Source organism: Ursus americanus, chromosome 21, assembly GCF_024610735.1.
Source record: "Ursus americanus isolate L20-20 chromosome 21, mUrsAme1.1.p, whole genome shotgun sequence".
Lineage (NCBI taxonomy): Eukaryota > Metazoa > Chordata > Mammalia > Carnivora > Ursidae > Ursus > Ursus americanus.
This window is the reverse complement of record NC_142147.1, coordinates 55,579,963-55,594,356: the sequence shown is the minus strand read 5'-3', so window position 1 is coordinate 55,594,356 and position 14,394 is coordinate 55,579,963. Positions and strand designations below refer to the sequence as shown.

The 14,394-nt window shown below is 53.6% G+C and overlaps 1 protein-coding gene and 1 long non-coding RNA gene across 5 annotated transcripts; one reads left to right on the top strand and one right to left on the bottom strand.

Moving 5' to 3' along the window:
* Positions 1 to 2,111: 2,111 nt before the first annotated feature.
* LOC123786986 (uncharacterized) lies at positions 2,112 to 3,911 on the bottom strand. Its single transcript, XR_006778082.2, has 3 exons — positions 3,582 to 3,911; positions 2,560 to 2,697; positions 2,112 to 2,245 (listed from the first exon to the last, which is right to left on the bottom strand). It is a non-coding gene; the product is annotated as an uncharacterized LOC123786986 (long non-coding RNA).
* On the top strand, positions 2,142 to 12,398 carry LAIR1 (leukocyte associated immunoglobulin like receptor 1). Of its 4 annotated transcripts, XR_015728144.1 has the most exons (10): positions 2,142 to 2,238; positions 2,577 to 2,612; positions 4,865 to 5,146; positions 7,750 to 7,788; positions 8,077 to 8,184; positions 8,260 to 8,302; positions 8,389 to 8,426; positions 8,586 to 8,638; positions 9,086 to 10,126; positions 10,364 to 12,398. XR_015728144.1 is itself a non-coding variant. In XM_045789375.2 (9 exons), exons 1-9 carry the CDS (start codon positions 2,205 to 2,207, stop codon positions 9,230 to 9,232), a joined length of 777 nt encoding a protein of 258 aa, XP_045645331.2. In that variant the 5' UTR covers positions 2,142 to 2,204; the 3' UTR covers positions 9,233 to 12,398. The 4 variants fall into 4 exon arrangements, 3 of the variants coding, with proteins under 3 accessions (XP_045645331.2, XP_045645330.2, XP_045645332.2); XM_045789375.2 differs by having other exon boundaries at positions 7,753 to 7,788; positions 9,086 to 12,398; XM_045789374.2 differs by having other exon boundaries at positions 9,086 to 12,398.
* Positions 12,399 to 14,394: the final 1,996 nt, after the last annotated feature.

Sequence of the window (14,394 nt, the reverse complement as noted above, 5' to 3'; positions counted from 1 at the left end):
ACCACTCATCAAGACTACACAAAAAGGGGGGGCAGGATCTCATGCATGGGGGGCATCAGCCAAGTAAGGAAGGGCTGAGAAGCAGAACAGGGGACGAGGCCACATCGCCAGGGAGCAGCAAGCTGGAGGTCCATAGAAAGCAGGCCACGAACGCTCCTGGGCAGGGTGCCCCCTGGTCCCCCTACAAAGCTGGGAGGGTGTCTGGGGGGATCTGGAGTCACCGGGGAGATCAGCAATCTGGGCCTTGGGTGTGTTGGGAGTCAGCCCCTCCATTAGCACAGTTTGGGGGGGGGTACCTGATAGACAGGGACCAAGGATCGATGCTGTGAGGCACGGGGACTCAGAGGTACTGGAGACGAGAAGCAGAGAAAGAAGAGGAACAGATACCGAGGGGAAAAGGAAGTGAGAGGGCAAGAGAAACACAGAGATAAGAGAGGCAGAGAGATCCGGGGTGAACACACAGAGAATAAGATCAGGAAGTTGCAGATTCGCAAGACGGACGGGTGTTAGTCATTTTTTAGGACCAACCATTTTTGGCTTCCTGTTTCAAAACACATATTCTTAGAAGCCTTCAGAAATGGGTAATTTCAGTTGGCTCTTATGATAAAATGGAAGCTTCTGGAGTCTGGCTTAGCAAAGGGAGAGTGTCCCCAGACTCCTTGACCAGGGTGACCTCTGGGCTATACCCCTTAGCCTCATGGTCTGCAAGGCCATGGAGATAAGACTTAACTCATCACTGTCAAGGTGAGAGCCGGCTTTGGCATCCAGCATGACTCTGGGGAATCCCAACTTCCTTTCGTTTCTGACTATATAGCCTTCACATACTTTTCATTTTTTTAAGGCATTTAAGAAGGTTCTTAAAATATTGTATTAAGCAGTTTTAGGTTTTTAGAAATAATTATTTTAAGATGGAGTGTAGGCCCATAGACTTAGTCTGACATTTTGACAGAAAATCTAGGATATTTATTGTTTACTTATTAAGAATTCCAGGGAGAGGTGGTCCTAGGGGTGGTTTAGCAACACAGAGACCTTTTGCGGATCCTAGACCTCGTGTCCTTCCACTCCAGCTGTTTCTGCTCTTGTGTTCAAGCTTTTTGCCTCATGGCTCTGGGGAGGTTGCTGCAGCTCCGTCTATCACATCACCATGCCACACTTGCCAGTGAAGGACAGGAATAAAGGGGGCAAAGCTCTCTTGAGACCCTCCATTATTAAATGGAGGGAAATAGGATTCCCAGATATTGTGGTATATTCTGCTTTCAGGATCATTGGCCCCACCTGGTCATGTACCCCACTCTGGACCAATTACTTCGAATGAGACTGCTAGATTGCCTTAACCCAAACTTCATTCCACACCCGCCCCCAGCCCAAAGCTTAGAACACAGCCACTCCAACAGCTCTAGGTTCCTGTTAGAAAGGGAACTAGTGAGCAGTGCCTGCTGTTTGGCCCCCATCAGCATCTGTCACAGCCACACCGTGGAGAAGGGGATCTTCCCTGCCGTCAGAGCAGTGGACATGAGAATCTGTGGTGGAGTTCCCGTCCTGCTGGGCTCCGTGGTGCCTAAGCGCCCACCCCAGTTCTGCTCTTTATTTCAGCACATGACTGCGAGCCCCATCGGGCCCCAAGCCTGAGCTCTGTCCCCTGACCACCCACCCCTTCAGGATTTTGCATGTGCTGGGGGGGGGGCAAGCCACCTTTCCCCCAGTTCCAAGGGCACTGGGGGAAGATGGGAAGAGAACTCATGCTAGCAGGATCTTTTTAAAGTTCCCAACACCTGACTGAGAACTTAACGAATATCGTAATATTAAAGACCTGGAGGAGGATTTTTGGCTTCCCATTTGAAATATGAAGAAACGCTGGTGTAAAGTGGCATAACGTCTTGCCCAAGAGTGGATGGCTCTTTTGTGTTATCAAGTCAGTTTGTGGCACAAATCTCGTGCTGCCTTTTCCCAGATGTTGACAATTGGTCTCACCCCAGGGGTTGGGGGGGTGAGTTCAGCCTCATCGGGGCATCTTTGGGAAGCCAAGTTCCTCTCTCTGTCTCATTAGTGGGAAGGACAGGAGAGCGTTCTTCCCCTTCGCGGGAGGCCGTTAATGTAGAAACCCCTGATGTGCCCCAGCTGACACATCCTGTCCCTTTGTCAGCGGCAGGCTCTGTCCTCTCACCCGTAGGCTCCAGGACGGTGGAAGCTGCAGGGGTCTAGGCATGTCTTCCCATGTGATCCCCTTCCTGGCCCTCGGTGAGTCCTGGAATGGAGGCAAAGGGTTCTAGGGACAGAGGGGGTGGGGGGAGACTTGGGGAAGGGGGCCGCTTCCCTTCCCAGTCCTGACTCCAGTCCAGAAGACTCTGGGACACTGGGAGAGCGACGTAGACCAGCCCCCTCAGCCCTTGTCCTCTAGAAACGGGCTCCTGGTACAGGACGAATTCAGACTCCAGAGGGGTTGGGGGCAGGGGAGAAGCAACTGTTTGGAAGAGGGGACTGGGCCTTGTCTTGAGACTATTTCGGAGCAGGAAGGACTGGGGCAGCCCCCGAGGAAACCAGCGGTGGCGTCTCTCTTACCAGATCCTCTCTTCCAGCGCTCTGCCTGGGCCAAGTGCTCCACGCACAGAATGGTGAGTCTGCTCCCCATCCCCTCTGCACCCTGAAGGCAGCTCTGGACCAAGTGGTGCTGGCCCTGGAAGCGCCTGGGGGGAGCCCCTGAAACATACCCCGAATTACAAACAATTCCAAATGTATGACCCTCCTAGGTCTCTCTCCATTCTCCACCTGTGCTCCCGACAGCCCCCCAGACAATTCGAGCCCCACAGGACCAGGCTGAGCCCAAGGCCCTCCCACACAAGCCCAGACCCCCCCTCAGCATCCCCTGGGCAGAGAACAGGACAGTGGCCAAGGGCAGAGTCCCAGACACCATCCTTGATCCCACCTTCTTCACCCTCAATATACGACACCCAGTGACATGATTTTATTATTTTTATTTTTTATTTATTTTTTTTAAAGATTATTTATTTATTTATTTGACAGAGATAGAGACAGCCAGCGAGAGAGGGAACACAAGCAGGGGGAGTGGGAGAGGAAGAAGCAGGCTCATAGCGGAAGAGCCTGATGTGGGGCTCGATCCCAGAACGCCGGGATCACGCCCTGAGCTGAAGGCAGACGCTTAACTGCTGTGCCACCCAGGTGCCCCCAGTGACATGCTTTTAAATGATAATTTTAAAATGTCACTTTCATCTTTGGAGTTTATTTTTCATATTTTTTTTATTTTCAGGCAAAACATTAGCTTTTTAGAGCCCTTTCATCATTTCTGTTCAGATCAAATGAGACCCACGCATCACTCTTTGGTCCGGATCTGTCCTGCCCTCACGCTGTCCAGCTTACTCACCTCCAGATACTTCAGCCCTCCTTCTTTCTCAAACACACCGTTGCCCCCTCAACTCCAGACCGCCTCACACGCTGACTTCTCTGTGTCACAGGCCCCGGCCGCCCCTCTCTGCTCAGCGTGGGTGATTCACCCTGACCCTCTGCTCTCAGTTCAGATGCCTCCTCCCTCCGACCTCCCGGTGCCCCTAGATTCCCACACTCACCCTGAGGGACGCATCAGACTTCCCACCTGTGGACTCGGACAAGTGTTTGCTCAGTGTCTGTCCGCCCTCTATGCTTTCAGCCCCGAGAGGGCAGGGATCATGGGTGTGTTTCTCATGTTTGTAGAACAAGCGGCACATGGAGGGCATCTGTATGCGGAAAGGTACTAAGATATATAGAAACGAGGGAGGGGGGAAGAAAGAGAGAGAGAGAAAGAGAGAGAGAAAGGAGGGAGGGAGGAAAGAAGGGAGAAAGAAAGAAAGAAAGAAAGAAAGAAAGAAAGAAAGAAAGAAGAAAGAAAGAAAGAAAGAAAGAAAGAAAGAAAGAAAGAAAGAAAGAAAGAAAGAAAGAAAGAAGAGAGAAAGGAGGGAGGGAGGTAAGAAGGAGGAAAGAAAGAAAGAAGGAAGGGGGAGGGAGGAAGGAAGGGGGAGGGAGGGAGGAAGGAAGGAAAGAGAGAGTAGGCAAATGAGCTAATACTCTCTCCCAGCTCCTGCCTCCATGAGGGATTTCGTAACTTCGGTGCGCCCGTTTCAGAGCTACAAACCCCTCTTCCTCAGCCACCAGCCTAGTGGGGGCAGGCGGGGGTTTTCAAGAAACTTAACAACAAGGAAATAGAGATAAGGCTGAGATGAAGGTAGAAAATAGAGAGCAAACCCAGAGATGGGTGCCCCGCTGTAGATTTGCGCTGGAGACAGAAATCCTCAGGGACCAGGTCTGTGGGACCAGACGAGCTGGTGTCCCACCACACCCTGGACTGGACTTCCCCTGGGGCTTTGCAGACTGCCCCCCGCCCCAGCCGGGGCTAGCCAGGCCAGAGTCATTCCTACAACTCCAGACTCCTGTTTCCCTTGTCCCCACCAATGATACGTCACCCCTCATCCACTGTTGCCGTCCCAGCCCCCTCTGTCCCCCCAGAAAGTGGCCGTGGGCAGGGAGGGAGCCACACTCCGCAGCCGACATGTCTGGGCCCCCACCCTGCTCTCACACGTCCCGTGTCACCCTGAGAAAAGCTCAAGATGTGACTGAGTCTCGGGCTTCTGTGTCAAGGGGGAGAAAACCTGCAGTGAGCAGAATTCACACCCACCTAGAACGGGCCTGGCAGGGGTAGGGGAAGTCTCGGGGGGAGGGGGGGAGAGGATGGAAACGTTCGCAAGGGCAGTTGGTGACCATTGCACAACATCGCCAGTTTGCCTAAAAATGAACTGAGTATCTAACGGGGTGAATCACGTGGTATGGGGACTTCCTCACAAGTGGACCCTGAGAGCCTGCTCTGCTTCCGTCCTAGGGGTCCTGCCCAGACCCTCCATCCGCGCCGAGCCGGCCTCTGTGATCCCCCGGGGGCAGACCGTGACCATCGTGTGCCAGGGCCCTGCTGGGATGGACACATTCCGCCTGGAGAAGGAGGGAGAAGTGCTGTACCCTGATGTGAAGAGCCTGCATGAGACTGAGACGCAGGCCTCATTCCCCATCCCGGCGAGTGAAGACACCGCGGGGCTCTATCGCTGCCTCTATTATAACGGTGCCAACTGGTCTGAGCGCAGTGAGCCACTGCAGCTGGTGGTGACAGGTGAGGACGTCTCTGCTTGTGCCCACAGGTTTCTCTGGGACGATGTGATGGCCGGACATGGTCGTCGGAAGGATGCTCAGGGTACAGAGGGGCCAGGCTGAGTGGGAGAGATCCTGGCGACCTCCACCAAGCATCAGTCCTTCTGCCCTGGTCACAGAGACACCCCCCCACACACACACACCTACTCCCAGCTACTGAGTAAGAGACGTCAGCCTGGGGACGTTGCTGGGGGGCTCTGTGCTGGGGATCCCGCTCCAGGCCCAGCCGCCTGCCCTTGGCTTGGATTAGGGACTGGTAAGACCACAGAGAGGGGCCGTCACCTGCAGGGCACGGGGACACCAGCTGGTGGAACTACCCTGTGCCTGGTGCCGTGAAAGCGGTCAATGCCAGCAGAGGCTGGATGTGGGAGGCACTCCTCCCACCTTCTGAGAGCCCCCCACTCCTTTAATGTGCAAAGCCATGCAAGTTTCATGCCCAAAGGCACAAGGCAGTGAAGGGGTGGAACCAGTCCGAGGGAGGGAGGGGCAAAATTCAGGCTGTGGCCACCCCCTTGCGGGCAGGGTCCTACTCTTTGCAGCTTTGCAAGGGACTAGTCCAGAGGGACAGACAGACTGACAGCCTGTCTTCCAAAGTCGGACACTACGAGAGAGAACGGGGCTCTTGTCGGTTATGTCCCAACGGTGGTGTTAGGCCACCTAGAGGAAGAGAGAACCCCTGTTGGAGAATCCTGAACCTGCTGGGTGGGGGGCGCACAGGGATGCCACCTGCCTCTCGCCCCCACCCCCCATCTCTTCCTGTGAAGACTGAAGTTCAGAGCAGAAGCCCCGCAGCCTTCCTGCCAGGATCAAGGTTGAGATTCCAGTCGTGCCTCGGAGCTCAGTGCGCGGTCAGTCACCAAAACCGTGCGTACCCCTGGTTCCTCTTGCGCAAAGGGGGCGATGAATGTCCGGGCCCTGCGGCGCCATCTCGGGGATGCAGGAGTTGGTTCACGAGCCGCGCGGCGCTCAGGTCACTGCCTGCTCCATGCGACAGCCTGAAGAAGTGCTGGTCTTACTAATACTGACCCTTTCTTCTCACCCTTTGTTCGTGTGCACCAGACACCCACCTGCTGAGCGCTGCATGCAAATGAGGAGAAAGGGCCCCTGAGCTCCCAAACGTTATTGGGGAAATGAATTAGAATGAGGAATAGAAATGTTTATATATATTTAAATAGAATGTATTTATGTATTTATATATATAAACAATAACTTATAATATAAAATTTCAGATCTATAATTTAGATATATTAGAATGTATATTTACATTATATATTAAGTACACAGTAATATAATTACTATAATAAAATGCATTAATATATTATTATATATGAACATAGCGTACAGTATTATATATTATATAATGTCATACATTATATTATTGTCATGTATTGCTATAATTTATATATGTAAATACATACCTTATAACAGTATTATGTATCATTGAGACACAATTGAGATATATAGCTTATGCATTACGAGTAATCTTAAATTATATATAATTAAAATTATTTATGTAAATTAAATTATACATATATAAGTTAAAACCCAGAACTTAAAATGTATATTTATATTTATTAGATATTACAGCGGGTGGGACCCTGCATCATGGACCAAAGACAAGGTGTTGAGGGAGGGAAGTTCCAGGAGGTGAAGTTCTCTGCCTTTCTTTTTTTTTTTTTTTTTAAGATTTTATTTATTTATTCAACAGAGATAGAGACAGCCAGCGAGAGAGGGAACACAAGCAGGGGGAGTGGGAGAGGAAGAAGCAGGTACATAGCGGAAGAGCCTGATGTGGGGCTCGATCCCAGATTGCCAGGATCACGCCCTGAGCGGAAGGCAGACGCTTAACCGCTGTGCCACCCAGGCGCCCCTCTCTGCCTTTCTTAAAGGACATAGAGGACTCAGCCTCCGGGGCGGCGGGAGGGAGGGGGCAGTGTCCGGAAGAGGCGACATGAGGCTCAACCCTGTGCGCGGAGGAGCCCAGCAGGACTCGGTTTGACCACCTGTGAAATGGGTGTGCAGCGCATGCGCAGAGCCCAGAGCCAAGCTCGCGCTGGAATGACCGGTTTCACCTGGGGGGCTGCGGCCAACAGAAGGACTCGGAGTCTTCTGTGCTCACAGAAGGAAGGTTCAGCCCCATGGGGGGGCTGCTGTGAGAAGCAGAAGGCATCAGCAATAGGGATTTTTGCGGTGGGGTGGGAATCTGGAAGGAGGTGAGCCAGGGGAGGGGGGAGCACGGTCCCGCAGAGCCTCCTTCCTGCAGGAAGGGCTCGCCGTGTATCAGCTCCCTCTCGATGTCATTAGCCAGGTGTGGCCACTGAGCCCAGGACACGTGGCAAGGGCAGCTGCGGATCTGACTTTTAAGTTTATTTAACTTGCATTTCAGTGGAAATCGTCCGGTGAGGTTACCATACCGGACAGCATGATGGAGCGTCTCCATCCTCCTAGAAAGTTCCACAGGGCTGCTCTAGAGGGGCCCCCTCTGCAGGGCTGGGGGAGTCGGGAAGACTCAGCCTTCTCTGTCCAGCTCAGGCCTCTGACCTTGCGTCAATTCTTCCTTCCTAGAAGACCCACAGACGCCCTGGGATGACAGTAACAGTTCAGGTGAGTGAGGGGGACAGAGGAACAGGGTGTGCTTGTGGGGGGAGGGGAAAGAAGGGGCTCTGGGGCTGGCCCTATTCCAGCTCTGCCAATGCCCCGTGGCCAGGGACTTCAGCACTCAGGACCCTGGTTCTGTAACAATGCTTCCCACGTCGCAGGACTACTGTGCATTACCGAGATTTTATACCTCGGTGTGTGCGTGACCAGCAGCCAGCATGCACACGGAATGCAGTAGGTGGCCAATAAATGCACACCCCTGATAATCTGCTTCCATCTTCCCTGTTCCCCCAGGGCTGTTGACAGAGCATGTTTCCATCCTCACTGGGGTCTCTGTGGCCCTATTCCTTTGCGTCTTCCTGGTCCTCATGGTCCTCTATTGTCAGCGCCGGAAAAAACACAGTAGGTCTCAGGGAGAGAGTGGGGGTGCTGAGAAGAAGGCCTGTCTTCTTAATTCCCACCCCTGACTGTCATCAGGGCCCCCTGGCAGCCAAGGTGAGGAGCAGAGGCCCCAGGAGAGGTAAGGTCCCTGAGACTGACCCCGTACCCCCTTCCAGTCCTCTGACTTCAGAGGGGCCGCCAGTGCTCACTGTTCTTTCCCTTCAGGGTCAGCCCAGCTGTTGACATCCTAGAGAGAACACCAGGTGAAAGGAGGGACAGGCCAGGGAGAAGGGAATGTTTGGGAATATTCTAGGATGTCCCAGAGGGAGTGCAAGGTTGAAACCTGAGGCTGTGAGTTTTCAGGCAAATTGGCCTTCCAAGACCCACCCCAGAAACCTGACCCTGTGTCCTCTCACCTCCAGATCTGGCCACAGTCGACAGACTTCCTGAGAAGGACGGGGAAATGCACACCCCAGTAAGTCCTTGGCCCCATTACCGAGTGCTGCACGACAATCACAGCTTAAGGAAAAGATCGAAATGACCGTTTCTTTGCTCAGCAGTTTGGAAGCAGATCAGCGGGGTGGTTCTGGCTCACGGTCTTTTTGGAGGTGGCTGTGAAGATGTGGACCATTTCTAGGATGGCACTGCCCCCCATGACTGTTGGCGGGACCCTCAGTCCCTCCCGGGCTTCTCCAGAGGGAGGCCGCAGAGAGGGAGGGCCAGAAGCCCCAGTATCTTTGAGGCATGCCCTCAGTCTGCTGTAGCCCAGGCCAGCCCTGACCCCACGTGGGAGGGAACTCCGCGGTGGTGATTCCAGGGGTGGGATCATGGGGCTCACCTGGAGGTGGGCCAGTAGCCTCCCCTTCCCACAGTCCCCTAGCCTCTCCCCAGCCACCCTGGCTCACCTGGGTCTCTCTCTCAGACGCCTACTGCAGGAGGCCCCCCAGATGTGACGTATGCCCAGCTGGACCACCAGATCCTCGCACAGAGGACAGCCCAAGCCGCGTCCCTGCGGCCCACGGAGCCCACGGCGGAGTTCAGCACATACGCAGCCCTTGCCACACGCTGACTCCAAGCCCACCGGGCCTCTGCCTCTAGACACGCAGGAAGCCGTTCCCACAGACGCGTGAAGTGGCCGTTTGGAGGGCTTCCGAATGGAATCATCGCTTTCTGGAAAGCCACACAGTCTGATTTCCTGGAGGCAAGAGCTGGAGTCAGGAGACCCTTAATCAACATCTAGGAGATTCACGAACCATGTGGTCCCTCCTCGAATCAGCGAGATCTTCGATAGAAAGGGTAGCACTTATTTCCAGAGACCCAGCTGCAGATTCCTGGCTGTTTCCAGAGACCCGGCTATAGTTGCTTGGCTGTTTCCAGAGACCCAGCTACAGACTCCTAGCTGTTTCCAGAGACCCGGCTATAATCACTTGGCTGTTTCCAGAGACCCGGCTATAATCACTTGGCTGTTTCCAGAGACCCGACTATGGTCGCTTGGCTGTTTCCAGAGACCCGGCTATGGTCACTTGGCTGTTTCCAGAGACCCGGCTATAGACGCTTGGCTGTTTCCAGAGACCCGGCTATGGTCGCTTGGCTGTTTCCAGAGACCCGGCTATGGTCTCCCAGTCACACAGATGATTCCAGATGTGTCCTGTATATCCCTCTCTGTCCCCAGAGGCTCTGTTTTAGTTGTCCACTCAGCTGACTCTAAAGACCTTCCAGAGTTGACCTTGAACCTGGACTAAGGCAGCTGACAGCTGAGACCCTGTTTTCTGGATTATGCTTCTCTTTGTTCACCAGGGCAAGTTTTCACAGGCCCATCCTGCAGCAGCCCCACACGGGGAGCTCGGTCCCAGTCTCTGCTCAAAGCTTAGAGCAGGGAAACAAGACAAAGAACGTGTCCGTGTTTTCTGAACTGAGTGTCCCAGGGAGGAACGAGGGCGGCGCTGAGGGGACGTGTGCCTGAGTAAGTGTGCAGATGACACAGCCTCACAGCCCCCATGTCCACAACTACACCCGGGCACAGACACACCTACACACGTGCACGCACTGTGCAAACACACACACGTGCACACACGTGAATGGACATGTATATGGATCATACGAGGGAGCTGGTGAGGCCGTGACTGCGTGGGGAGGGCCCCGAGGCTTTCAGTCCACGCCGCGGAACACAGCAGCTTCCCATTTCCCACCCCGACTCCAGGCTCATCCACGCTGGACGCCATGCATTCTCCAAACACAACAGCACCATCCCGCTCTGAGACCTTGTCCTTCATCTGACCTTCACTCCCTCACCCAGCTACGCCCTGCAAGTTTGGGCTTGGACGTCGTTCTTCCGAAGTTGCACCAGCTGCTCCCTGCAGACCAACTACCACGCCCTTGGCAGCTTCAGACGACACCGTTTATTATCTTACAATTCTGAGTGCCAAAAGTCTGGAGCCGGTTTCTCTGGGCCGAAAACCAAGGGGTCCATAGAGCTGCGTCCCTTCTGGAGGCTCGAGGGGAGAATCCATCTGGTGACTTTTTCTAGCAACTAGAGGCTCCTGCATCCCTTGCTCTGTGGCCCCTTCCTCCGTCCTCAGGGAGCTCCGTGGCCTCTCCACGTCCGGCTCTGGTTAGGACTCCTGCTTCTGTGACGCCTCCTTCCCCTGCCTCTGACCCTCTTGCCTCCCTCTTATAAAGACCCTCGTGCTTACACTGGGACCACCGGACAACCCAGGATCATCTGCCCTCTCCAAATCCTTAACTCGCCGACACCGGTAGAGAACCTGTTTGCCACATGACGTAAGTCACGTGTAAGGCCGCACGCGCACGGGTTCGTCTCCCACTAAGTCCAGAAAATGCTGCATGTCCGACAGTCTAATTTCTGTGCCCCCAGAATGACTCTATGGAGCAGAATCTGCAACACCCCTTGTATTAGCCACGTTTCGGGTGTCTATAGACTTGACATCTGCCCTTTGTGCATATGCTGGACATGACCTAAGTCACTGCACAGACCTCCAGCTTTCCTCCCTGACCCTCCTCTCCTGAGCGAAATCCTCTTCCTGGGGGTGCACTTTCCAAACACGCACCGGCTGATCCAGAGTCCACACCCCCAGCCACCTCCCTTATGGGGCTCTCACGCTCTGGGCCACTCTCCACGCGCCCTCAGCACCCCGGGGCCAGGGAACTGACAACAGGGTCAGCTTCTCCACGAGCCCGCTGAAACCGGGGAGTCCAGCCCGTCCTAAGCCTGCTGACCCTGCCTTGCTCAGTCTTCCTGTAGAAACCGCACCGAAAGCTCTTGCCCACAGTCTCCGCTTGCCCCCCTCCCCTGCTGACCGCCCCTGGAGCCCTGCGTGGAGCGGTGTGCCCCTCCTCCCCAGGACTGCGACAAAGCATCTTGCAGTCCTGTGGCTGCTCTGTGCCCGAATGACCCTCACATTGCCCACGAACACCCAGGGTTTTCAAATCACCCCGCTGCTGAGCTGGGATCACGTGCACCTGTGTGCTCGTGCGGGACGTCAGCTTCCATCACACGCGAGCCCTTAGGCTCCCCTAATAACACACGTCCTGACGGGGACGGGGTGTGGGCACCCTGGGGGGTGTCCAGAGAGCCCCCTGCCTTGTGGTGTGCAGAAAGCAGATCACCATATTTCCCTGGGTCCGTCCTCTGTCTTCTGTGTCGCGTCACATAGTGTCCGAGTTCCACGCCTGGGAGGCGCCCTCACACCCCTCTCTCCCTGAGCCCCCAGGACCGGACCACGCAGGCAGGCCTCATGGATCTGTTATATGGACGGGATCCTCTGCTCCTTTGCTCACGGCCCCTGTCATTTCCTAATGCCTCCGCACACAGATTAGGCTTCCGTCCTCAACTGCCCACCCGATCGCTTAGCGCCGCTGCTGATGGCCGCAGGGTTGGATGACAAGGCGGCCCCACGCTGCCTCCACAGCAAACCCTCGGGATCCGCACGCCCGCGTCCCCACAGCGGGACCAGCTGGGCCACCAGGGGCTGTGCGGCCTCCCGAGCCCACTGGGGCTGGGACGTGCTGTGTCTCTACCTGCCTTGCGGGGTCAGCCTTGAGGACCCCACTCAGATTAAAGTGGAACATGACCCTGACAACTGCCGGGGGTGTGAGTGGCTCGTTCTGATTGATTTCTGTGTCTTTTATTATTATCATTTTTGTATGGAAAAGGTAAGAAACACGCATGCCTGCTGTAGGCCTTGTATTAAAAGTTTTATCATATATTAAAAGAATATTTTTGAAAAATTCAACCTAAACTCAGCTATTTTACTTCTTTGCAAATAGTAACACATTTTTTAAAAGATTTTATTTATAAGTCATCTCTACACCCAACATGGGGCTCAAACTCTGAGATCAAGAGTCATGTGTGCCCCACAGACTAAGCCAGCCAGGTGCCCCAACACTGACACTGTTTAATCTTCCTACAAACCCTCCAGAGCAGGTCCTATTCTTTTCTCCATTTCTCTTGAAGAAACTAGGGACTGGTCATTAATTAACTTGCCCAAGGTCCGCCAGCCCTAAGTGATAGGGACTGTAGACTGTGTGTGTCCCCTTGACTCCGAGGCCTCGGGACGGGCTGCGACTCACCAGCTCGGAGGGTCTGTCCTGGCTCAGAGAGGGTGGGTGCCTGGCTTTCCAACACAATTTCAATTTGTACTGAGCTTTGCGTTTCCATTTGTACTCAAGGTTAATTTCTATTCGTACTCAAGGTTTTTCCTCTCATTGCTACCCTATACTCTGCATCTTTGTTTTCTTCATTACGTTATATACTGAATTTCCCCTTTTTCATTCAGGGACACATTCTCTCTCTCTCTTTATTATTTTTCAACAATTAGTGATTGGTCAGGGTCCTCCAGATAAACAGAAGCAAAAGATTCTGTTATAAAGATTATATATAAATATAAATATATATATAATACATTTTTATATAATAGAGTATGTATACATACATAATATGTATATATAATATAGAAATGCATTTGTATATACATTTATATATAAATACATGCATATATATGCATTTATATAAATAAATTTATATAAATACATATATATATTATATATACATGTGTATATAATATATATATGTATTTATATATATATTTAAATATATATTTATTATAGGAATCAGCTCATGGGTTATGGAAGCCGGAAGTCCCACCACCTGCTGTCTGCCCGGAGACCCGGGAGGGCGGGTGGTGTAATTCAGCCCCAGTCCGCAGGCCTGAGAAGCAGGCGCTACAATGTCCGGGGCAGGAGAGGATGGCTGTCCCGGCTCAAGAAGAGAGAGAGGGGGGATTGGCTGTCCTTCCCCTGTCTGTTCTATCCGGTCCCTTGGAGGATGGAGGGTGCCCACCCAAATGAGGAGGGTGGACCTCTCCACTCAGTGACTGAATCAAATGCTAATCTTCCAGAAAGCTGCTTACCGTCTCACCCAGACGTGATGCTCTCCCGGCTCCGGGGACATCCCTTAGCCCAGTCGGGTTGACCCCTACAAATAGCCAGCACAGTCAGAATGGTGTAGTTCCCTTTAAAATCTGGCTTGACTCTGACCTGAGCCAGGCTCTCCGCAAGGGAAGGGTGGAGAGCCGGGCATTGGGGGAGAGAAGACTCCTGAGTCTTCGGCCCCCACCAGAGGAACGGCTGCCCAGGTCGAGCATCTGCTCCAGTGAAAGGGAGTCCTGTGAGTCCAGGCAGTGAGGCCCCGAGGGGAGCAGACACAGTTCAGGGGAAATTGAAAAACAGAAGTGAAATAAAGCCCACACTTTTTCCATTTTGAGGGTTTGGTGGGAAGAGGAGGAGGGAGAGGGCCGAAAAGCAGACCTTGTGGACTCCCTTCCTTCTTGACCCTCCCAACACGGATGCAGGGGTCAAGACTCAGGCCATGGGGGCAGGGACATTCCCTCGTGCTCCGTGGCCCCCAAGCGCCACCTGGAGGACAAGCCACGTTTAGCCTCTCCGGCGTTTGCCAGTCTTCGAGTCCCAGCTTTGCCTCCAGGTCTGACACCCATAATCATGCCACTCCTCCCGCCCCACTGCTTCCTGAGTGCCCCTCCTCTCCAGGTTCTCAGACAGTCTCCCTGTCCCTCCAGCCCCTGCCTCCCTCTTTCTCTTGCTCCCCCTCCCGCCAGCTTCAGAGCCCCCATGAGGCTCAGCCCAGGCCATTCCTCAGGGCTCACACCTCTCCCTTTGGGGCTATCAGCATCTGGGGGCTTTCCTTTCACATTT

Coding starts and splice junctions, on each gene's coding strand:
- LAIR1 (XM_045789374.2), top strand. CDS start 2,205: ATGTCTTCCCATGTGATCCCCTTCCTGGCCCTCG. Junction 2,613..4,864: donor AGTGCTCCACGCACAGAATG/GTGAGTCTGCTC, acceptor CTTCCGTCCTAG/GGGTCCTGCCCAGACCCTCC. Junction 5,147..7,749: donor ACTGCAGCTGGTGGTGACAG/GTGAGGACGTCT, acceptor CTTCCTTCCTAG/AAGACCCACAGACGCCCTGG.